Source organism: Euwallacea fornicatus, chromosome 32, assembly GCF_040115645.1.
Source record: "Euwallacea fornicatus isolate EFF26 chromosome 32, ASM4011564v1, whole genome shotgun sequence".
Classification (NCBI taxonomy): Eukaryota; Metazoa; Arthropoda; class Insecta; order Coleoptera; family Curculionidae; genus Euwallacea; species Euwallacea fornicatus.
In genome coordinates this window covers 1,194,834-1,219,406 of record NC_089572.1, presented here as the reverse complement: position 1 = coordinate 1,219,406, position 24,573 = coordinate 1,194,834, and the positions used below count along the sequence as shown (strand labels likewise).

Sequence of the window (24,573 nt, the reverse complement as noted above, 5' to 3'; positions counted from 1 at the left end):
TGCCTAGAATTCATTGCAAAATATAATAACTCTTCATTAATTTTATAGCATTTTAGGGTTTAATAACAGAAAAGTAAAAAAATGGCCCGTTGATTATTTACATCCTTGCCTCAGTATAGTAACAGGCGATGCACTAGACAAAGATGGACATATACAAGCAGCCATTTTTCTGCTTTTGAAACTTTTGTGTCTGCTATTTAAAACGATGGGCGCGTTATGTTATTTGTAATCACTGATGGTATCTACAGGATCTTTACTAAAAAATATACACCCCGCTTAACTTTATTGTTTAAAAACTTTAAAAAATCTGAAACCCTTTATTTTGATTTAAAAAATATATAATTTAATCATACCAGTTTTCACGAAAATTAAGAATTAATTCGAATAACGTATTAGGTAAAGAATACCGTTGAACCTAGGCGAATATTATGGAACAGAAAGTCTTAATTGATTTAGTTTTCACGCTACAAAGAATTTTTGTTCCATAATATACGCATAGGTTTAACGGTATTCTTTATCTAACATATTTTTCTAGTGAAACAGGAATTATTCACTTGCATGAATACTATTAGAGAAAATATTAGCAATATTTATATAATAGAAACCAGAATGAAAAGCCTAATTTACAGAAATAATAATTTTAAAAAAATGAGAACGTTCTTAACCGACACCAGTAACTAAGCGGTTAATTTTTAGGAAAAACTATTTTGTGCAACTGGTGTCATTACGAAACCTCATTTAGTTTTCCCTTACCACAAAACTCCACTCATTACATAAACTATGTATTTTCTAACTAATTACCCAAAAGCTATTATACAATTTTTATTTTCTAATATGCTTTTTATTTTAAAATTTCATTTAAGATTCTAAGTCCTTATAAGACTATTTAAGGAACCTCAGGAGTTAGCTTATGGAAACATAGCTGGAACGTTGTAAACTTTAAATTTCAAACATTGCTACAGTTGCCGTACAGGCGATTATAGCAAATAATTTCAGCAATTATTGATGAGACGAGAGGCGGACAACTAAGAGGAGCTTGTAAATACCTGCAATTTTTTTAATTCTAATTAGACAGGGAATCCAAGTTTTTGCTATAAGTTCTGATTATATATGTGTTTATTTAGTGTATAGAGGAAACATCCCATTTCAGTGGGAGAAGAAAATAAAAAATAAATAGATAAAATATCTGTGCGAAAACTGTAAAAGTAGACAGCTTTAAACAATATAAAATTAAATATCCCACAAATATCTCTAAGATAACTTGCAAATACTTGATCATCTTTGTCCGCCATATACTCAACTATTGGTTAAAGTAGCCCGTCTTATCTAGATACTTTTATGAATCATTATAAATTTATGATTAAAGATTATGTAAGGAGATTAACATTATATTGCGCGTTTCCAAGAATTTCACTATCGATCTTCATTTCCCATCAAAATAAATCAATTGTAACTAAGAGTGATGCTTTTATTAAAATCAATTAGATCCAGGTTTGTATAGGTTGTCCCAAAAAATATAATTAGGACAACAGTTATCAGCTGCTCGTATTTTAAACGTATTCGGACAAAGCAAATTTATTTATACAAAAATGCTGAACATCCTTTGAAGGATTCTGAATTCGTGGAGTAGAGAAAAAGTCGTCTTTAATTTGGTTTTAATTGGTCGAAAATAGCTGAAAATGGATGCAATCGAACTGTAAATCAAGCAGATACTTAATACTCCTCTTAGACGATGATAAGTAAATACTTGCACGTAGCTGTGTACAAAAAGTTGAGCACAAAAGTTGCCTGTTTTAGCTGCCTTCTATAAATTACTAGTAATCCCGAAATTTATTTTAAAATTTATCCTAGCTATTGCATTTAGCGTTTAGCATCTAAACCCATAATCCCTATCATTATATCCGTTGACACTGTACACATCTCTCAATTCAATTCTGAGTTCGATAGTTAAAGGTAAACTCAAAAATTCATACCACCCTCCCCCAAAATATAGTCTTCTTGCCTTCAAAAATTTTCCTCCTGAGATGAAACTATTGATCTCGTTTTTCTTGGCTCTGCCGTTTTGCATGGTAGCAACCAAATTGAGCTACCGCAATTACAAAGTCTACAAAATCACCCCCCACGATGAAACAGCTCTTAAAGAACTGCAGGAATGGGGCGATGAGGCTATGGAGTTCTCCAAGTATCAGTTCTGGAGTGGACCTACCAAGGTGGGAAGCGAGACTAATCTCATGGTAGCTCCAGAAATGCAGGTTTATTTCGAGAGACTGTTAGCTGCCATGAATGTGGACGTAAGTACCATGATAGAAGACGTCCAGCAGGTGATCGATATGGAAAATAGGTGGGTCAGAGTTGATGAGCCCAATCCTGTGAACTGGACCGTTTACAATACGCTTGATGAGGTCTGTAGTTTCCCAAGACATTCACCAGAGCGAAACTAATAGAGTTTAGTTTACCAGATCAACAATTGGCTGGAAGAATTGACAGTGGAGTACCCCGATGTGGTTGAAATCTTGAAACCCGGAAAAACCCGGGAAGGGCGGGATATAGTGGGGTTGAAGTTGGACTTTAGTCCCAACGTTGAGAAACAGGTGGTTTTCATGGAGTTTAACATTCATGCCAGAGAATGGTACATTTGGTGGATTTAGTCTGGATAAATCTATGAAAAAATCGATTTTAGGATCACATCTGCCACAGCTACGTGGCTCTTGAATCAATACCTTAGGAGTGAAGATATAGATGTTAGAGCACTGGCTGAGAGGTACACCTGGTATTTCTTCCCTGTAATGAATCCCGATGGATTTGTTTATTCTCACGAAGTCGTAAGTAGATAATTGACACTCAGGCGGTACATGATCCTTCCTTGTGCCTTTTTATCTCCGCCATCGTCCTATTCTTCAATTTTTCCTCGATGTGAAGAACAAAATAGCACTTCAGCTTCGATTTTGGCTACAAGTATTTCTTACTTTTGTAGAACCGCATGTGGCGCAAAACCCGCACTCGCTATAACATTCACTGCTGGGGCGCAGATCCGAACCGCAATTGGGGCTACAAATGGATGAACGGAGGGGCCTCTCAGAATCCTTGTTCGGACATTTACGCCGGACCTGAGCCATTTTCTGAGCCTTCAGTCAAGGTCATGAGTCAGTTCATCGAGAGCGTACAGGAGAACATGGTGGCTTACCTCGACTTCCACTCCTACTCTCAAATGTTACTGCTGCCCTTCGGACATACCACTGAACATTTAGCTAATTACGCAGAGATGGTAGTTATACGTTTAAATGTAACAAATTTCTTACTCTGAAATTATATAATTATTTTCAGATGAAGATTGCTGAAATAGCCATGAATGAATTGAAATCAGTGTATGACACTGAATACGTGTTTGGGAACGTTGCGGAAACCATTTGTAAGTTTTGGTTGATGATGGTCATCGAGAGTTCTTAATTCAATCAGGCGTATAGATATCGCATCTGGAAGCAGTATGGACTGGGTCAAAGGAGAATTCAATACTTCCATTGTTTATACTTACGAGCTCAGAGATAAAGGCCAATTTGGTTTCCTATTGCCAGCAGATCAAATCATCCCCAATTGCGAAGAAACCCTGAAGTCGATTTTGGCGATTTTCAGAGAATACGAAGCTCTGTATCCTGGACAAAATATTATTAGGAGGGATTTGGGTTGAAATTGCGGATAATAAATATGATGTAAAAAGAATCAGAGTTCTTTTATTTTTGGTAATTTTCGGTGATATTTGATTTAATATACAGGGTGGAACATTAAGAATCGTACAACCGAAAGCTGAAGATGCAACACGTCAAATGATAAATGCGTTATCTGAAAGGTTCTAGTTTGGGATTATACAGGGTGTTGAAATTTTAATAGACTTTTTTGCCATTATTCTGAAAATATCTAGATTAGACCTTTGAACATTTTTAACGTTATGTTATTTGGGTTACGACTGGGATACGTTTTGCAATGTCCGCGTTGCTAATGCAAACGTCACTTACGGTCAATTTTACAGAATTTACAGTTAATAACTTTTTATTTTGCAGGTTTAACATGATATTCGATATAAAGTTTGTAAATGCAATCGTTTTTCCATTAATTATGTTTTCTTGTTTCATTTCGGTATCTGTATATATCCGAGATGATCTACTTCCAGATAAGGCACATTTTCTCCAATCGCCACTCTTTGACGTGTAGTATCTTCAGCGCTCGACTTTCCCATTATAAACGAATCACCCTGTACATTAAATAACCAACTCGACTCTTTGAGCATGATTTTCACTGGTTTGAACTTGTCAATTTTGAAAAACAAAGAACTATGCCATAGGTTGTACCTACATGACTAAACAAGAACTGTAATGGGAATATTCCCCAAACTAAATTTAGCAATTTCATCCCTGTAAGCTCATTAGTGTCCATGAAGAAAGAACAGATAAGAAGGAATGGATAAAAGACTGACGATGAGTAGAAGGCAAATGCGAATTTAAAAAAAAATGTTTAAATGTTAAAAATTTCTAATTCACTTCATCTTTTAAGTTTAGTACTGATTAAAATTCAGTTGCAAGACCTGCACGCAAAGAAACCCACAATCTGATCTTGGCAATGGTTTTTCCGGCGTCGTCGTCACCGTCCACGACGACGTCGCGACGCTGCCTTCCATTGCACTATTGATCGGAATCTCCATCGATTTTCCAAAGGTCTTTGCGCGGTGACCGGACAGTTGACAATGGTAGTATTATTGCGTCTTTCACGGAGATGCAGTCCCGTTTAAATGTGAAATTTTACTTTGTGTCCAAAAGTGTTAATTGTAATCTATAAGGTTGAACTTGTTCTAAATAATCTACCACTAGTATGTCCAAGGGGGCCCTTCAGAGGAGTAATTGTAAAGGTAATTGCGAATACATGAGTAACCTGGTTACTAGCTCTGGTGTAATCGCTATTGCAATAGCTGGTTTAGATTCATGGGGCAATGCAGCTCTGGTAATGGCAAACCGAGCAAGCTAAGCATCAAAGGCGTCCTTTCACACAACAAGAAAACTAAAAAGGCGAAAATGGACAAGCACAAATATCCTAAAGTAACGCAACTATGCTTTACTGAACACACCGAACATTTGTGCTTTTGCAGGACGCTAAAACTGAAGACCACAAAATCTACCCATCCAGTGAGGCGAACCATAAGAAACCCAATCAAAAATGCACCAAAGGGGTGGCTATGTCCTTCGGGTTCAAGAGGCGCCCTACGCCTATGACTGTCAACAATCCTGCACTGGCGTGGGAGACTACTACGAAAGACTACGCACCGGACGCCAACGGCAACAAAGCGATGGGGAGAAATACCTCCATGAACACCACAGCGTCTTCCTTTCCGAAACCTCAGAGCGCTCCTCCTTTCAATAAATCCGTCAATAGGTAAAAATTTTCAAACATGCATTAAGACGTTTGATAATGTGATCATTAGAGCTCAGCAAAATCGGAGCGGTAACGGGGCAAGTCGACTAAGCTCGCCCAGCCCTGACGTCGAGCAGGCGCTTTGCAGCACCTTCACGCGTAACGTCACTCTAGTGACCAGGACGCAATTTATTGAGAAAACTGAAGTCGCTAGGACAGACGATGCGTGCAAGGAGAAGACGGTAAGTAGAGGATCAGAAAGACTCCTGATGGAGTTATTGTTTTTGGTAGCGAAACAGAGATTTGCTAGGCTTCTGCGTCTCATATTGTAGTATGCAATGATTTCCGTGAATTTTTGATGATCTGCAAATTTTTACGACGCTGAAAAATAAATCCTGAGTTTAATGGCTTTTTGACAAGGTCCGTAGGTAATTTACCTAAATTCTGAGCCATAAATGGAATTTTGTTATTCAGTATTTTACTACTTCATTTCAGGTTCATTTCATTAATAGATGCTTGTCATATACCATTTTTAGTATGTGATAACGTGATTCATGATGATGTCATCATTCCCTGAATTATTTCTGAAGTACGAACTGTCTTTCTTGGAAGTGTTGAGTAAGCTGTCGAGACTCAATTGAACTCTATCTTTCCCTGCTCAACTTCAACTCTGACTCAAATGGTTATTGAACATAAATTACCTCATATCCAATCTTATTCATCGCTTTTATAAGGCATTTTTTGATATAGGGTAAATTTACCCTCCAGACTACCCGCCTTCCGCAACCCGAGCCGATAAGGGTTATCGAAACGAAGACGGCCAAAACCATAGCAAACAACAATAGGAGATCTGCAAGATTGTGGAGGAGGCAGGAGGAAAACTCAGTTAAAATCACCACCCTCCAAAGCCCTGATGAGGCAGCCTGGCAAGAAAGAGTCAGCATGGATAACTGCGAGAGCTTCAATGAGGGCTACACTCCTCCTCCGCTACCATCTTTACCAGCTCTCTTCAATATGGAGTTAGTAATTTATTGAGACTGCTAAGTGCGGAAAAGTCAATTTTACCTAGAGAATGATTTCCATGGTACTGCAGTGAAATTGTAGCAGAGCATTTGCTAATTTCTTGGTTTCTTTATATATCATTTTCCAGATAAAGTTAGTTATTCTGTGATCTATTGGCAATAAAAGAATTAATTTGAACATTCGCAGAAGGTATTCATGGTATACCATTATGTGAATTTTAGCACCAAAACCAAAGACAACAAGAATATAGCCCTCAAATCCGGCCCTCCAGGCAACTTCCTCAAATCCCGAGGCATTCACTCCATCCTAGATAGGGACAGTCCTCAAGGGTCTTGCGACCAGGACTGGGTGAGTGGTTTTAAGCAAAGCTTGGAACCTTACTAATGAAGTTATCCAGCAGATTAATGCAGGAGAGGCCATGGCCGATGATATTAGTTTGAATTTAAGCCCCAAACGACAGCTGTGCAACAAGGAATGGGAGCAGAAGAAGCCCTTAATGTCCAACTCTCTGGACATGATCGATAGTCTTAAGGACAGTATGCATCTCACTTTATCTGAAGAGGATCCGAAGTTCGCGGCAGTGGCCACCAGTAGCAATGGCGGTAAGTTTTCTCAATAAAATCATAAGAACGTACGTATTTTTGTAAAATTCTGTCAATCCGCCATTTTAAGAAATTAACCCCTTCCTCCGCCACTGCCTGTAATCTAATCTCTATGTGGTAATAGTTCAAACTGAAGGAAATTTCGTCCTTTAGAAAATGAGGATAGCCTTAGATGGATCATGAAAATTCAGACCAATCATGTTTTCGCCATTTCACGAGCTTCGCAGACCATATCAGAGCAGCTTAAGGAAATTTTACCCTTTAAAAGACTCTAAACACATCTAGAATATTCTGTATGCGTAATTTCTCCTTTCTCTCTAAGAAATTCCTTCTTCTGATCAATAAACAAAATCCGATGTTAAAGAGGTTCGTTGCCTTGCAGCTGGCCTCTTAGACGACGAGATTCTGTCCCCTGTGGAGAGCTTGCTGAGCTCCTCAGAAACTGAAGAGTTAGACAAAAAGAAACCGGAAAACTCTTCTTCAAACTCAAAAGATGTCAACGAGAAACTGACTCCTTCATCTTGCCCAGCATCTCCAGTAAACGTGTCTTTTTCCCTCTCACTATCAGACGACAAAGAAGACTTCCTCATTGATGACGAAATTGCCGACCAACCAGAGCTAGTCTTTGAGGTAAGAGTTGAGTTTTTGAGGATAAGGAGTGAGTCATGGAGCATTCCAGAGGCAGGTACCCCACAGCTTCGTCAGCCCATTATTACCCAGAAGGCACAAAGAGATGAAGAATCAAAATAGAAGCAGCCTGGATAGTTTATCTGCATGCGACAGCATTGGGAGTGAGGATTTGATGTTGGACTTTGATCTGAGCCAAACTAATGACATTATTGATGCTTGGGACAAGGACAGGTATATTTTAAATGCAGCGAGAGCGATCATGAGATACTGAGTTTGAATTACAGGAAGTTGAGTTTCACTGACTCTAGAAGGAGCTTCTTCAAAAGGTTAGTAAGGAGTAATAATTAAGTCGCTTTTAATGATTAACCGCATGCTTCAGTGTGACTCCAAGGAATTCCCTCTCTAACTTAAGCTCTCCAAGCAGAGTCAGAACTGTCTCAAAAAGCCCCAAAAAACGCAAACATTCCATTAGTAACCACGCTGATCTCTCAGAGTGTCTGACCCTCACCAAAGCTAACCACTCAGCAGTACAGCAGGATATCATTGCTATTAAGACCATGTTGCTGACTTTGAAGAGGGTTCTGAATGATGTAAGTCGTTTACTTAAAGGGGTGAGTGACATTGAAAGATCAACCTTTAGTCTGATACCGACAACTGCTACTCAGAAGCCTCCCTCAGTGAGAATAACAATAGCAGTGAGTTCAAGTTAGAGTTGACCGACTTAAAAAGGCAGGTGCTGTATTTGCAGGTGATATTCTGGCGGTTAAGGTATGATTACTTAAGATAAATTGAGTACTGGTACTTTAGGGGCAGTTGGAGGATAAGGAGAATACGGTTTCGAACCTGCAAAAACAAATTGACGACTTGGCAACTAAAACTTCGCCCTCCTGCCTCTTCCTTCAGGACACTCAAAACACCTGCAACGCCGCCACTCAAACTGAAAGAGTATGTGCCAACAATTGGTCTAAAATCGGTTATTTCAATTTTTGGTTGAATTTCAGGCAAGGCCTTCCAGTGGTCTCTTCTCCTTAACAACATCCCCTGTGGATGAAACCAACTCAATAGTCAGGTAATACAATATTCCTTTCTAAGTAGCTCCCCGTTCAGCTGACTTTAAAATGGAATTTAAGCCACAAGTTGAGCTATCAACTAGAGGAAGTTATCCGTAGCTGGAACACGAACGTTCCCAGCATTTAGCGTAAACTGTCCAATTAAAGTTTAAACCTGAAAGCACGCCAATGATTTATCTTAAAGTTGGAGTGGATATCGAAATTTAAAATTTTGCTCATTAAAGGTCAGGGGCGTGGCACGTGATTTTTTGGATAAGATTTTTGAAGTGATTTGAATTGAGACAAAAGATGAACTTGATCATTAAAGGTCATACCTGTGATATTCAATTAGACATTCGGTCATCAAATGACGTAATTTTTGAGGAAATTTTAAATTATAAAATTTTGTTGAAAATTGTCGCCATATTCTCCGTTCGATTTAGTGCATTTAAAGCAGGCCTGAAAAACACTATTATTTAAACAACTCGGTTCAAGTATTGTATTATTTTATGGTTATCTACGACCCTGATCTCATTAGAGGAATAAAATGGTCAGTTATCCACAACTCAGTTAAGTTTAAACTTTGGTTGAGCGACTCGGCACTGAGCGCAACTGTCGCTGAATTCCCCCTTTAGAGCCTATAACATCAAAGTACTGGCAACTTTAACTCGAAGATAATTTCCATGTAAACTAACCTTTCTTCATGGTTTTCTATGGCAATATCCTAATGGTAAAGTAACCAGGACTTTGTTTTTCGGACCTTATTCATAAAAAGGCACAGTTTAAGGCTTTTGATCGCTGAAAGAGGTTTTTCTTTTTACGCTGCCCTGTACGGACATTCACTAGTTCCAAGGTAGCACTGGCAGATGTCACTTTCGGAGTTATAATTCTGTGCAGCGTAAACTTACTGTGCCTTATTCACTTACTTTTCTCCTGCACTGATTGTCACCTTAACAATAATTGAAACCGACCTTAGATCAGGTTAACTAAGCTTCAGTTTATTTGAACAGGACTTCTTTTGCAGATTAATTATCAAGTAGTAAGAAGGTAAGCTGAGTGACTCCAATTAGGTAAGCTTATATGTTCAACTGTTAGCACTACTGTAAGAACTTTCCAAAGTTGTATTGTTTACTTACTCTAAGTTTAAATGGGTAGTAGTCGAACAGAATATATTGTATATTTGTATGTGAGAAGTCATTATATAAGGACCCTCAGTAAGACCTTCTGTCTAGTATAATATGTTGATAAAGAGAAATAAAAAAATATTGAATTAACTGTTGTAATTGTCTCTTTTTAACTTAAAAAAATGCTGAGAACTTTGGACGCCACCAAAACAAATGAAATGCCTGCACGCCAATGGAATGTGTTGAGGAAAATGAACCACCAATAGGGATGTCGGTAAAAAACATTCAGTCTTGGGGACTTTACAGTGGCATCTTCAAGATCTTATTGCATCTCTTTCAAATTCAAAATAATTCTCAATCATGCACTTTGCCATTCAAATACTCTGATTGAAGAAAGAAAACTCCTAAGCCACTACCACATACGCTCAAGTACAAAGCAAGTGGCGAAAAGTTTGGGATAAATGTTTGATAGTTTAATAGAGCTCCAGTGGCGCAACCAAATATTTCTTCTTGACTCCTACGCCACTGTGATATACATATTTGACGCACAGAGCAGCAGTTATAGCAGAATACGAGAAAAATATTCAGCAGTAACACGTTTCAGTTTTTTACGGGAGACTAGGACGTTATGTAGGAACTCATTGGCGCACAGCTCCTGATTTGTAGGTAACGGAGGTTCAAATGTTCTGGTGATTTAAATTCACATAAGTTATGCCAGTTACGCAGTTTTAAAGATAGAAGAGGAAATTTTAAGATATTCTTACGTAACACTCATAAGCGTACAACCAGCACTTTTTCAGTAATAAATCGAATGTAGAATTGAGTTGAACATATTTGTATGTTCTAAGGTTCTTCCTCAACTTGATTTTTGAACTTGACCTTACTTATCTCCTCATAGAGTATTTAACATTCTACTCATTTTACTTACTTACAAAATTACTTCTCACATCTCACTGGTAACTCTATTGTAACACGATAAACTTTGCCCCCCGATGAAAGATAACTGCAGGACATCACAACACAGACACCGCAATGTTTAAATGCACAGAACTAACACATTTCAACTAAATCCAATCACAACCAAAATGTCTTCGAAATTACCATTTATCTTCATGCTTCTATTCACTAGCGTCACCCAAACCTTTACTCAATCCTGCAGCTCGACAGTGGCAATCACAACGTGCACCTGGGACTCTCTAAACGCCCCAACGGCCCTTAATTTAGCAGACTACAAACCCCACCTTAGCTTCACAAAAGGCAATTTGGAAAAAGTGCCTAAAGGAGCCTTCAAGTTCTTCCAGAAACTGACCGCTTTGGAACTCAGCAGGAACCGGATTAAAACCATCGAAGATGGGGCTTTCCAGGGTCTGGATAATTTGAAACAGCTGAATTTAAATGACAATCAGTTAATTTCTATCGGTCGCAATACCTTGAAGCATTGCCCTGCTCTGGAAAAGCTGGATTTGAGCTTGAACAAAATTGCTTTTGTGGATGTAAAGGCGTTTGAGCATGTGAGTACTGGGTTGATACATTTGAATCTGGCTTTTAATTCGCTGCGGGAGGTTCCTGCAGCCGTAAAAACGCTCGAAAAATTGCAATTCTTAAGGCTGGATAATAACCAAATAACCAGTTTCAAAAGGAATGATTTGTCTGGTTTGGAAAGGCTGCAAGAGCTGCAAATGAACGACAATAAGTTGACCGTAATTGAGCACAACGCCCTTAAGACCCTTGGACAGTTGCAGCAACTGGATATTCGGTCTAATTTCCTCGCTGACGTAAACGTTCAGGATTTAGTTGGTGATGCGAGGAATTTGAAAAAAATCAGTTTGAGTTTGAACAACTTTAAATGCAGTAAATTGAAGAGTATTCTGGAAGATTTTAGCAGGGCTCAGGTGGAGGTCGCCAGGGGCGTCAGCAGAAGCAGCAGTAATTTTCATGGGATCAGCTGCAGGAACGTGTAATTTTCATATACTAAGTACACGATACATATTTGTCAACACAGCAAACGGGTATTAGATTTTGTGATAACAGCAAAAAGTAATAAACAAATATCATCATACACACAAAAACTCTTAATTTATCTTATCTTCAATTTCTGGATTACGTATTTAGTTGTTGAAGTGTTTATAAAGCACAGTTACTTGCACCCTATTTTTGCAGAGAATCGCCTGGTACTCGAGATGAATATCTTTTAACGTAAGTAAAAGTAATCCTTTTTGATTTTTTTTAGAGTTTTTTAATTAATTAAATTTAATTAAACAATGAACTAAACCTTGGCTCACAAATCCCCTCAGATTTGCTTTTTTTTTAGCATTTTGCCTGCGTGCCCTTTTCTCATTCAAAGACAGTAATATCTCGAAAATTGCAGTAACGTAATGAAAACACCCCTCGTCCAATAGGACAGGAGGACAGTAGTAATAACCGAACCGCTGATTTGCAAAATTCCGAAAAAAACAATTTCCAATGGCTAACTTCGAATAGAAATATTCGTTTGTGAACATTTGAATATTTATTCAAAATTTCTAATGTAATTAATACACAGATTTTCAAAAAAACCGCAACACCAAGAAGAACGCATCGTACACGTTTGAAGTTCTGGCATTACGTTGGGTAATAGATGAAAACGATCAAAATATCAAAAGAAAATTATTGTGAATAAATGAAAAAATTTAATAATAATTTAATAATGGGTGGTATCTCCTCTTAAATTAATACATTCCTTTAAGCGACGTGGCATGCTTAAAATTAAATTGTCAATATCTTCCTGTGGCATTGTATCCCAGGCAATCTGCACCTACTCGCGGAGTTCATGTATGGTCTCTGGAGGGCGAGCTAAACGTCGAAGTCTCCGACCCATTGTATCCCATACATGCTCTATTGGGAACAAATCTGGAGACCCAGCTGGCCAAGGCAAAGTATCCACATTTTCACCTTCCAAATACCTCAAAGTATCGTTGGCTACATGTGGTCGCGCATTATCCTGTTGAAATGTGCTTCCAGGATGGTCGTGCATGTATGGTACAAGAACCGGTTCTAAGACACTATTAATGTACCTCTGAGCATTTAATCTATCATAAATGAAAACAAGAGGAGACCGACTACCATACTGGCTGGCACCCCAAACCATGACACCTGGTGTTAAACCAGAATGACGTCTTTCCAAAAAGTCCAAATTTAATCGCTCTCATCTGCGCCTTCTAACACGTAACCGTCCATCAGATCGCCATAAACAAAATCGGCTCTCATCACTGGACACGATTCTTCTCCACTCATCCACCCATTGCAGTCTCAGACGACACCACTCCAGTCGGGCCACCCTGTGGTATCGTGATAATGGAAGCCGACGCATAGGACGATATGAATTTAGGCCAAAACTTCGAATTCTGCGATACATCGTACTAAGGGAGACCCTTCGATTTAGGGTGGCTACCCAGGTAGGACCAAGAGAAGGAATTGTTTGAAACGGGGCGCCTGTCGCTGAACGACGAAGTCGCCGGTCTTCGCGTCGGTTCGTCATTCTTGGACGGCCACTACCACGATGACGATTTACTGACCCTTCGTTTGACCAATCTCTCCAAGCTCTTAGCACTGTTGATGCGTTTCGATCCAGTCTACGTGCAATTTCGCGGAATGGTAAACCTGCCTCAGGCATACCAACAATTCTTCCCCTTTTAAAGGGAGTTAACTGCATTTTGGCGTACACGAAGCATTTTGCACTACTACACATTTAAATTTTTATCATTTTTTTCTCTTTACAAGTCTAAAATCATACCAAAATTTCAAATACATACAATGCGTTCTTCTTGGTGTTGCGGTTTTTTTGAAAACCAGTGAAGATATATCTAAAAAACCTCCATTGGCGTTGATTCTTTTTCTCTCATTATTCGGAAAAATTGAAACTTCGATTAAAAGTAAAAATCTGTTTAAAAAAAACGTGTAAAAACGTTTTTCAAAATATCTTGTGGAGCTAATAGATGTTTCTAGATAAACTTCAGTGGCGTAGATTCGTTTTCATCTGTGGAAATTTCTGCTGAAATCAATAAGCAATTCTTTCATTAGCAGCTCCAGAACATCCAAAAGAATGGCTCTCAAGGCAAAACATGCCGTTTTTCATCGAGAAATTTTCATATCGTAAATTTCAGCTTCATTATTACTGGCCTTGCTACCTATCACAGTAAAATGTCTCACATTTACCCTCAATTCCCATGACAAAGTCAACGAAAACTTCTCGAGCGTCTCTTTGGATTGCAGCAACATAGAAAGCCATTTCACTAGCTTCAATTTAACGTAAGGTTTTCCGCGATAATATATATAAAAAACAACCCTTACCTTCGAATGTTAGGGACCCATTCCTGATCAAATTAGTCAGCAATTTGACCCCTGTGTATCTTCGAGTGGGAGGTACTTACGCAGACAGGATACTCTTCTCTGAAAGAGATGAGGAGGAAACCATTGAGGCTTTAGATATAACTTTCTCGGGTGATTATTAACTTTTCAACACCTCTAGAAATTTACAATTTAGCTGGTTTTGCAGCCTCTGACTATATGAAATTACAGAACGCCGGAGTGCGATTGATCTATGACCTGAACCCCTTGCTCCCAAACGAGGATGGAACTTGGAACTCTGGAAGTGCCGAGGAAACGATTAAGCTCTCCAACGAACACCACATGGAGCTCAATCAGGCATTGGGAAATGGTTAACAAACGCCCAAACTTTACATTCACTTTAGGTCTATGTGCAATAATTCTTCAGAATCAGAGTTCTGTTTGGCCCAATACAGCACCCCAGGTGATGCCTCAGAACTGGCGAAAGACTACAACGCTTTGAGGGATATTCTCGAGAACTATACGTTTTATAAATCGTCTTATTTGCCTGTAATTGACCTCTTTGACATAGGCAGCAATCAAGCTAATCAAGAGTATTTGCAGACTTTCTTGCAGCAGGTTGGTGGTGTTATTAATGGAACTACATGGCACCACTAAGGCTAACCATCCTCCATATAAAAAAAATATATATTTCTAAACTACCAAATGTATTAGGTCGAGGGTCCTCGTTGGAACATCCTGGACAGTTTTCTTTCCAATCCAGGTACTACTGCGCAAGAAAAGAAGCGACTGAAGACTTGTTTCTAAACCCCAGTACCTTCAACCACCTGGCAGAAAGGGCCAATGTGATGAAGGGTATAGTCGAAGGAGCGGGACAAGTCAACAAGATTTGGATGGGCAAAACCTCTTCGACTCTCAATAAGGGCGCTACCAATATATCCGACAGATTTATTGGCACTTTCCTCTGGATATACAAATTAGGACTTGGGGCTAGTTTAGGGATTCGCGTTATCACTAGACAGGCTATTTTCCACGATAATTACGCGCGTATTGACAATAACTATATTACAAATCCTGTAAGACTTCTTCCAGTTAAAATAATCAAGTAAATGGAATAACCTCGTAAAGAAAAAAAAAGTTCATTTATCGTACCTTAAGGGAAAATTTCCACAGAAACTAAAGCGGGAATAGGAGCGCAACATTGACCATCTTCTTGATTTCCATGGAAATTATCTTCCATATAAACTTACCGCCAAATAGACGCCTTAGTCCTTAGAATTACCATATTTTGATAGGATATTTTTGCTTTATTTAAGACTTGTTGGGTCAGGGTGCTCTACAAGACACTTGTTGGTATCACAGTGTTAACTCTTGAAAACAATGTGATACCACTGACAACACTGTGAGATTGTATGCCCACTGTGGACTAGGGGCCTCATCCAGGGCCGTAGGTATGTGGTTTCCAGAAGGTTGTGATGCACGATTGGATAAAATTCGCTTTCCAGTGTTTGGAACCAATGTGGCAAAGGAAGAAGCTACGATTGAAATCGCTGGGTTCCGGACAGGTTCCCTCATACAGCCCTATGAGCTCGTCTTTCAAAGTACCTTTTATTCTCAGTAAGGTTTTTATTGGGTCAAACGGCAAAGTTTTTTTTATTTTATGGGCCGTTACCGTGAGCAACAGCTGACCATAAACTCATTGTTTCCGCTATGGAAATTAATATGCAGAAAAAAATTCGATACATTTGTTTTATTCGAAAAAATACAGTGCTACGTCTCTGATCGTTCATAACGCTGCTTAAGCAGTGTTTTTAATTCTGCTATGTGAATGAAATATTTGCAAAATATGACGATTAGAGAGTCCTGCTAGATCGCCCGACTTCACCACTATGGATTTTTTTAAGGTGTTATCTGAAACATAGATTAGCTTATAGTAATTTATATTGTTATTTTTTATGTATTAATAGTTCTATTGCAAATTCAGTTTTTTCTCATTTTTTTCGAAAACTGTTGAATTCAGACGGGGGCACGTTAAATGAAATATGTTCAAAAATTCTCATAGATCTCAAAAACGTGATAATATACATGAGGTTTCAGAAAAAACTTACATTTATCTAGTACATGAATTACCTTGTATATATGTTGGTTTTAATTGTTAAGTCTAAGAACTAACAACAATATTTGACGTTTTCATGAAAAATATTATATTTTCTTCAATATTTAACGAATTTATGTGGGACTTTTGGTCTTTGTATGCATATATAATTGTGATTCGACTTGATAAAAGGCCAGAGGCGTAGAGTTCGGTAAAAAATGAATAATAACTAATTTTTCAATATTATTTTATTTTATTGGAAAATACTTTACAAAGACATGTCGTGATTTTTAAATAAAATTTTCAGGTTTATCAAACTTGATGGAGATTCTGAAAGTAGATTTCAATGGCGACTTGCCCGACTTGAGAGCCAAATCTATAGAGAAATCTGGAAGCTTCATTCTTCCGGTGTATTCAATCGCATTTCTAGTTTCCGACGTCACTGATTTTAGAACTTGCCCATTAACAAAAACCAGTTTTCGATTGGAAAATATATTCACTAGTACCAATAAGTAAAATATAAACAGCCAATTTCTAGGATAAAAACGTGTTCACACAACTCCAACAACCTTAACAAATACTTAATTGTCCATAATATTTAATTAATAAATACCTATAATAAAACAATTTCCTAATAATTTCCCAGAGACAGTCTAAGATGTAAACCACCTTAAAGTCAGTTTTTCACTTGATCATTAAAATATGAAACTAATAGATGGTGCGAGTTGTCAATATGAATCTGTTCAAGTATATTTAACTAACGGGTAGCACTTAGCAGGCGATAGAACAACCCACCTTAAGGTAGTCTATGTAAAATTACCTACTAACAATACTATAATGTTATGTACTTAAGTGCGTTCAAATAAAGTGTATAGGTATCCTAAAATCATTCATGCTAAACCCAACTAGCTATCTATCACTTTCCCTATTCAACAAAGAATTTACCACAGAACTATTACTAATACTAATAATAGATTAGGGAACAATAAAACATTATCACAATAATTGCTTGTTATCATGTAGCTAATTACACAGGGTATTAAATTAAATTTGTGAAATACAGGGTCGGCAAAATTGATAAAAGTTAGAATAATGCTCGTTTGGGAGGTAAATCGTTGAAAATGACCTCCAGAGATGTTTAGAGTTTAACTTGATGTAGGTATGCCTCTGATCTCTGAGAAAATTTTAAATATCTTTAGCCAAATTTGGAGCATTCAATGGTGCACATGAAACCACTAGAAGTGGTAAAATCCTGAAACACAGGTATGCCAAAGGCGTCCTTTAATAGAGACCTTTAATGGATTCCTGAAATAAAATTAAAATTTATCTTCTTTAATGTTGTTAAAATGAAATTTTTCCTTAGTACTTTTTAGGACAAATCTGGTTTTTAATAGTTCCATAAAAATTATGAATTCCAGATATTCTGATGGATATGATCCTTGTTCCGGCCATAATAGGTCTCCAGAGGCGTAAGCACATAATTCAAGAATTAAAAAAATTAATTATTAACTTCTAAATAAGAAAATTATGTTTTTATTAAATATCGGAGGTGTTCGAACGTTTTTATTTTAACAACACTAACAACACCCGCATTCTCCATAAGTGACTAAGTCGAACTTACGTCTATGTATGTAAACGTTATTTAATTTGTTAATTTCCGTCGAGGTTTAAATACATTTTGCGGACTCTGTAACACTTATCTTTTTTCTGTAAATTCAATTAACTCAGTGTTGGTACGATGGGGTATAACGTATCCCAGCCAAAGTGAATTTTGAATTAAAGAAAACTGCCGTCCTATTAGTTTAAGGAACATGTATCTTCGAATTAGATCTTATCGACGGCTTCACTGAAGGAATAATCTCAACAGTAGTTATTTGCGTGTTTAGCTTACAACTATAGTAATCATGGGCATACGATATCCCAGTATACTAGTGACGTGAAATAAGATGTTTTATTCAATTCTCAACCTTGCAGCCGTAAATGCCATGATTATATAGAAAATGAATAACAACGACAATATTGGCAAACCTCCACGCCGAATGATTCTGAAGAAATACGTTTATATATTATCCAAGAGTACAGGAGGAAACGACAAGAAAACCTTCACGTCTGGTGAGAGCTTCTCAGACAAATTGCAAAAGCAAGAGAAAGTTCTGATGGTCAGGGAGACGTGGTGACCTATCTACAAAAAGACACAAAGTATCAAGATGTTGTTTGTGCCCCAGAAAGGCCGATGCGAAGTCATTCTACACTCAGCATTTATGCAAGGCTGAATGCCCTTTCACATGTGGTGAATGTCAGGCATCAGAGAGCCCTCGAAATATTCAATTTTTGTCTTAAAATGAGTTTTGTTGTGTGATTCAATGTTTATTGTTCGCGGTCAACTGGGCAGGTCCCCAAAAACCTTTTTTGACGGTAGTTATTATTTTAATACCTTTTTAATTTACGAAAAATGTTTATTTTTTACCGAGCTTGTTGTTTTCTGAAAATAAAAAATATGTATGATTAATTTCTGTTTTGTGTAATAAACAATATTTATTAGGTGAAGAAAAACATCAACACCAAAATTTCAAATTTTAAGATTATTGTGGATATCTTTTATAAATAAGGGTATCACATAGCCCAGTGTGCTAATCACGCAATATTTTCTCACCGTACCAATGCCAGGTTAATAAACCTTCAATACGTAACACCCTGTGTAGGGCTTTAAACACATCGACAAAACCTGTGAACCGCCCTTTTTAATTATTCGACTTACAATCCCGTAAAGTAGACATTTGAAAGCTTCGAAGGCAGGGAAATGGAATAAAGTGGAACTTCTCAATGTCCACTATTAAAATTCACTAAAATCTAGTCTGTTTCGAATATAAAAACACGAAACACCTCGAGCTCACATAAAACTGTATTCATGCTATCCCAATCCACTCACCTTACCATTTTTACAACTCCCCTCCCTCATCATTTTTCTTATTCATGACACTCTCCATGACCTTGCTGACGTAATCGGGATGAATGGACCGCTGCAACGTCTGTAGTGCGTCTTCGGCTTCGCGCAACAACCCTACCACGTGTCTTAATGTAGATTGCCATTTCTGCGCCTCTAGTGTGCGCATCGACTCCTGTTGCTGCAATAGCTGGATCCACTCTTCGTGCGATTTCGGGGAGTTTTTAAGCGACTGAAAGTCCATCAATTTGAGTGTTGGAGAAGCCTCCTCTAGCGACCACAGTTTGCAGTACAAGAGCACGTTCAAAATAAGAAGTATGAGTAGGACGACGAGGACTATGGTCGTGCATACGTCGGTAGTGAATATCCCCCCCGGTTGATGGAGGATTTTCTTTCTTGGTAGGTCCTCCAGGCTGTAGCGGGGCATGGAGCTTAAACGCCTGCGCCTGCGTGACTTTCTGCGTTGCTCGGGCACATTTTCCTCTCCTTCCGCTTGCAGTGCCTCCTTCAATTTTGCAAAGAAATCTTCCAACCCCGACCAAACATTCCTTTCGATCATCCCCTTCACCAAACCCCACACCGTTTTCTTGAACTTCAATTGTCCGGTTACCTGAATTGAACTGTGCGTTTCCGACACTTTTTTTAAACAATAATGAACAGTAACGTAGAAACTATCCGCGTAAGGAACTCCCGCGTTGATGCTCTCTACGTTTACAGCGTAAAGACTTCCCGATTTGCTGCAGGACAACATGCATTGGCGTTCGGTGACTTGACACGTTTTAGGCCCCATGGTTTGCCCAAGGGATAAAGTGAGGTTGACCACTCGGCTCTTGCTGTTGTCCAAAGGATTGTGGGTCCATGGCGTTTGCGTTAAATCGGACGTTTTGCGTGACGCGTGGAAATCCAGGTAGAATTTTGAAGAGGTGAACAGCAGAGTGAACAGTTGGTCGATGTGAATAGGGTAGACTTCGTTAAAGAGAAGCCGTCCATCGTGGTGGGAGGTGCATTCGATCGGAGACGAATCTTCCGCTTTCATACTACAACGATATAGATGAATTTTACTAATGAAGTAAATAAAACAAGTATCAATATAAGAACGTGATACTAAATATCATATCATAGGAATGTGATTAAGTTTACTCAAAGTTTACACAAAAACACTTAACTTACCTAATAGGTTTATCACTTTCAGAATCCGAATTATCAGTTTGAGTTTGTCTGCCGTCATTCAGAGAAGAATTTCCATTGGCACTCGAAGACGTATGCATTGAGCTATTCCTTAACTCGTCCAGTTTGTGATCCTCGTTAGAATGGTCCATCACAGGCTCGAGCACAGAAATAGGTTCTACCTCGGCAAACGATTCCACGGATAGATGAGAAGACAATTTGTCCTCTTCTTGGTTGGGCGAAATGTAGTCTTCGTCGTCGCTTGTTAGACCCAGTTCATTGCCATAACACTAGGCACATATATACAAAAAACCAAATGTAGGTGAGAACTAAAGAAATGAGATTAAGATGCAAGTTTGAAAAAAATATCTAAACGTAAAGGGTAAAATATTTCGATGCTCATGTTTACCCAAAGTGAGACACAGCCCGATAACCTTTATTTTTATCTGTATTATTTGACTAATACATTTCACCAGGTGCAATAAATTGCTTCTACCAAAGTATAATCTCTATATTACTAAATTATTAAAATACACAGTAAATTAAAAAATCTCTCCATCATTCACAAGTTGTTGTATCTAGTCAGAGTTGTATACACGATACTTTCTCTCCTTAAGAACGAGGAAGTTACTTGAAGAGTTACGAAGTCCATTGAACTAATCCAAGGTTTCGCAATTGGCAAATCAAGAAAGTGCCCTTTCGAAATTTATGAAAATAAAAACGTTTTTGTCCATCGCAATAAGACTATAATAATCCTACAGGGAAATATTCCAGTCCTCCTCTGAGACATCTTCCCTTTCTTTTTCTTTCATTTGTCCTTCCGCGTGAACAGACTGTAAGCAACGCTCCATTGAGAGTCTGTTTCGAATGCCAAGATTATTTAGTTGTTTCTGGATCGTAGGTACAGTCAAAAATCCAATTCATAATCATCTTGGCAGTTTTGTGGAAGCGCCATTTTTTGATCATCGGGAAGAGTCATGCTTTTTAGTCCTCTAGCCGGATCATATAATTCTGGTCCCTGGAGGCACACCATACATTTAGATTCTTTACTCTAAAACCACATTGGGTCCTTCCATTTGGACCGAAGAGAAACTAGGTCCCAATATTCAGCAAAGATAATATAGGGAAGTTCCCTAATAAAAGGGAGGAGGGAGAGAAAAAGAGAAAGAGTAAACACAACAACCGACACGACTAACTATTTCTCGGTAGTGTTTACATAATTGAAACTTAATTAAAATAGATCTTATCCTATGTAAAAAACTGACTTTACCTACATATCTTTATTTTCCATCACCATGTATACCTATTTCAAAGTTTTAGCAAAATCGGTTTGAATAAAACCATAATACCTTTATGTGCCTTTTTTTATGGGATCTCTGTTTATTTATTTTGATCATTTTAATCGAGGTGCCATATCGTACTATATAAATAATAAACGTAATGTTAAACGTGGATTTTATTAAGCTCCCCAAGGGAAATCAAAAACAAAAGACTAGTTTTGCGATTAAATAAATAGAAATTGGTAAAATAATATGTGTCAATTTAAATCTTAAACTAACAAGTAAAATAATAAGTCAAGCAAATATTTGTTTAAACTTGTTTCAGTCTCTAATGTGTCGAACGACCTCCTAGAAGAACTTTGTACTAAAACATTAAATACGTATTTACATGGAAAGGTCTAATGTTAATAACAAACCTGCTATAGAGGTATTTGCTAATGGCTGTTTGATCATAGGTTGTTAGTCATGTTTCAGCCTGGGTTTTTACAGTAGTATTTGAACTTGAAAAAACCTTTTATTTTCAGGGCGCTGTTCGGTACACTCGCCCAGTAGATTTAGGGCCTTGTGGTACAGGATTTCTTATCACTAATATTGCTGGTTTTTGTTTACCTTATGATTGTTTACAAACTTAGGGAAACTCGCATCACCGTTATTGCATAAAGTAATAAGCTTGAATATTTGGATAGAGTTTGTAATAATAGCGTTTTTATTATGTATTTATTGTATTTGTTGTATATTATTATTACATTTTATCTTCCAAGGACATAACTAATGGCAATTTTGTATTGCTGTATTTTTCATTTTATTACTTGCTTTATTTTCTTCGTATTTTATACAAATTTTATTCTCCACAATTTTTACCTACTCTTATCGTGGATCAAAGAAAGATTTGTGTGTGGGTATAAATCAGACTAAATTCGCGCCTATATTTCTAAAGCTTAATTTTAAAAGGATCTGAAACGTTAACTTCCTGTACCTACCTTAAAAATTAAGCATTTTCAATTTCACGATTAGATGAAAAATCATTTTCTAATGAATCTAAAGAGTAACTGATCATGTATTAGTAAATTTTCACTTGGGAATTTAATGATATTTCACATGAAACAACTGCATTTTATAGAAGGTCTTAAGCAAAATTGGAATTAAAATTTTTAAACTGGTATTTTATGCATATTCAGAAGAAAAATTGTCATGAAATTAGTATTTTATGATATTTCTCCTATCAAATGAAGGTATCTTGACATTAGGGTTTTTATTACATTATTTTTGGACCCGAATCAGTAACAATGCAATGCCCTTATAAAAAGAAGCTATTTTGTTAATTTAACTTGTTAGTTAAATAACAAAACGTCCATAAATGTAAGCATCTATAGTGTATTGAGTATGGTCTACCAACCCACTTTTTAGATAGTTACCTCTCACTTACTAAGTGGGCCCCCATCACAACTGCATCTTGAATCAATATCAAATGGATTACTTACTTAGGTAATCTATTTTTATAAGTAACTTCATATACATTTTATTGTAAGTAGGAAATGTAATTAGATAATCTTGTTATGATAAGTATTATCTAAGATATTACCTTAGTAAAGAAAATGGGGACTTTTTCAGGTTTAACATTTTAAAATTCTTCTTTTGCATTAACATAAGTTTGAATCCATTCGCTTTTAACTAATATATGCACCTACCTGATGAACCCATGTCCACATTTCCTGCTGAGACATAGGCTGATCCATCAAAGCATTCTGCCATATTCGAAAGATCATCAAATAAGCCTTTTCTCTCTGCACCAGACTGGTAAAAAAATACTTCTCGGTTTTGGTACATATTAGCACAGCATTTGGAATCACTAAGGCAGTTTTCTCTTTGGTAATAGCAGCAACATCCTTCCATTTTAATGTGAGATTGGTTTCCCAACCAAAAATGTTTGCATAAAAACACAAGTAATTCTGGGTGATGTAAAGACGTCCTTGCACTAGAATCTCCTTCTGCAAGGCACAGGAATAATCCACAACCAACCTCTCATCTGTTGGAACTTCCCCAAAGAGCTTTTTAAAATCTTCTGATCTACTTTTATAAGTTGGGTACAATGAGTTGAACCATGAGTATTTCTTCTTGGTTCGCCCTTCTTTCTTCTCTTTAACATTAGCTGAAATGTCAGTTTTTTGGTCGCTATGCGGGGAAGGATCAGGACTGCTCGTGCTGCTGAGACGGCTAGTGGAGCTTTCCTGGCTGGAGGGGGACCCCTCGTGCTTGAAACCTTCTTTTGAATTCAGACTGATGTGTTCAAACTTTGTTAAATGATCTGTTCTGTTATCTGGTTTGGGGCTGGGTCGGGGGCTACTGCGGGGGCTCGACGAAGGGCTAGTTGACGATTTACTCTCGTTGTTCGTTAGCTTCTCATTTGTGCACGCGGAAGACAGGGACATCATACTGAATTCGGTTCGTTCATGCCGAAATTCATGTTTTTTATTTGCTGCCCGATAAAATACGATCGTAACGGGAAACAGGAAGTTTGCCCCTGCACAGATGTCACTACGGATTCATCTTTATTGATAAAAATCGGCGCAAGCCAGAATTTGGAGATACTGTTTTGATTTTGAAAAAAAAGAAGACAGTGCAAGTGACATTAGACTTTAGAATGACATAAGAAATTTAGGTTATTGTCATTTTGGGTTGAAAATTGAAGTGTGGCAACATTGCAGTGCATTGATGGATGCGTCGCTAGTTCTTATAAAAAATTTCACGGTTCCTGAATCTAATGCACGAAATACTCAAAATGAAGAGCGTACTGACTCATAACTTGTATTTTTAATTATTTAACATACATTTGACACTTTCTTTAAATACTAATACTGAGAAAAACTCCGCGGAGTTTTAGTTTTATTTAAAAATTTTTAAGTAATTTCTGTGTAATTTGCGAAGAACCAAGCCGT

The 24,573-nt window shown here is 37.5% G+C and overlaps 4 protein-coding genes and 1 pseudogene across 10 annotated transcripts; 4 read left to right on the top strand and 1 right to left on the bottom strand.

Annotated features, from left to right (window-relative positions):
* Window positions 1-1,802: 1,802 nt before the first annotated feature.
* On the top strand, window positions 1,803-3,717 carry LOC136348278 (zinc carboxypeptidase-like). Its single transcript, XM_066298993.1, has 6 exons — window positions 1,803-2,402; window positions 2,460-2,629; window positions 2,681-2,822; window positions 2,975-3,265; window positions 3,325-3,409; window positions 3,465-3,717. The coding sequence occupies exons 1-6, from the start codon at window positions 2,025-2,027 to the stop codon at window positions 3,683-3,685; spliced, it is 1,287 nt and encodes a 428-aa protein (XP_066155090.1). The 5' UTR covers window positions 1,803-2,024; the 3' UTR covers window positions 3,686-3,717.
* Window positions 3,718-4,712: 995 nt separating this feature from the next.
* On the top strand, window positions 4,713-9,964 carry LOC136348276 (serine-rich coiled-coil domain-containing protein 2). Of its 6 annotated transcripts, none has more exons than XM_066298991.1 (15): window positions 4,713-4,897; window positions 4,958-5,084; window positions 5,135-5,418; window positions 5,468-5,639; window positions 6,148-6,416; window positions 6,642-6,768; window positions 6,818-7,022; window positions 7,405-7,652; window positions 7,702-7,883; window positions 7,937-7,978; window positions 8,032-8,242; window positions 8,293-8,400; window positions 8,460-8,597; window positions 8,654-8,721; window positions 9,726-9,964. In XM_066298991.1, the coding sequence occupies exons 2-15, from the start codon at window positions 4,971-4,973 to the stop codon at window positions 9,739-9,741; spliced, it is 2,184 nt and encodes a 727-aa protein (XP_066155088.1). In that variant the 5' UTR covers window positions 4,713-4,897; window positions 4,958-4,970; the 3' UTR covers window positions 9,742-9,964. The 6 variants fall into 6 exon arrangements, with proteins under 6 accessions (XP_066155088.1, XP_066155087.1, XP_066155086.1 ...); XM_066298990.1 differs by lacking the exon at window positions 9,726-9,964 and adding an exon at window positions 9,548-9,703 and having other exon boundaries at window positions 6,166-6,416; XM_066298989.1 differs by lacking the exon at window positions 9,726-9,964 and adding an exon at window positions 9,548-9,703 and having other exon boundaries at window positions 7,708-7,883.
* An 876-nt stretch (window positions 9,965-10,840) lies between these two features.
* Window positions 10,841-14,520, top strand: LOC136348149 (leucine-rich repeat-containing protein 4C-like). The gene is made up of 2 exons (XM_066298760.1): window positions 10,841-12,021; window positions 14,383-14,520. Exon 1 carries the CDS (start codon window positions 10,866-10,868, stop codon window positions 11,784-11,786), a length of 921 nt encoding a protein of 306 aa, XP_066154857.1. The 5' UTR covers window positions 10,841-10,865; the 3' UTR covers window positions 11,787-12,021; window positions 14,383-14,520.
* On the top strand, window positions 12,695-16,762 carry LOC136348413 (heparanase-like; annotated as a pseudogene).
* On the bottom strand, window positions 16,723-24,241 carry LOC136348148 (protein Aster-B-like). 2 transcript variants are annotated; one of them, XM_066298759.1, is made up of 3 exons: window positions 23,326-24,241; window positions 20,361-20,647; window positions 16,723-20,227 (listed from the first exon to the last, which is right to left on the bottom strand). In XM_066298759.1, the coding sequence occupies exons 1-3, from the start codon at window positions 24,067-24,069 to the stop codon at window positions 19,186-19,188; spliced, it is 2,073 nt and encodes a 690-aa protein (XP_066154856.1). In that variant the 5' UTR covers window positions 24,070-24,241; the 3' UTR covers window positions 16,723-19,185. The 2 variants fall into 2 exon arrangements, with proteins under 2 accessions (XP_066154856.1, XP_066154855.1); XM_066298758.1 differs by having other exon boundaries at window positions 17,740-20,251.
* Window positions 24,242-24,573: the final 332 nt, after the last annotated feature.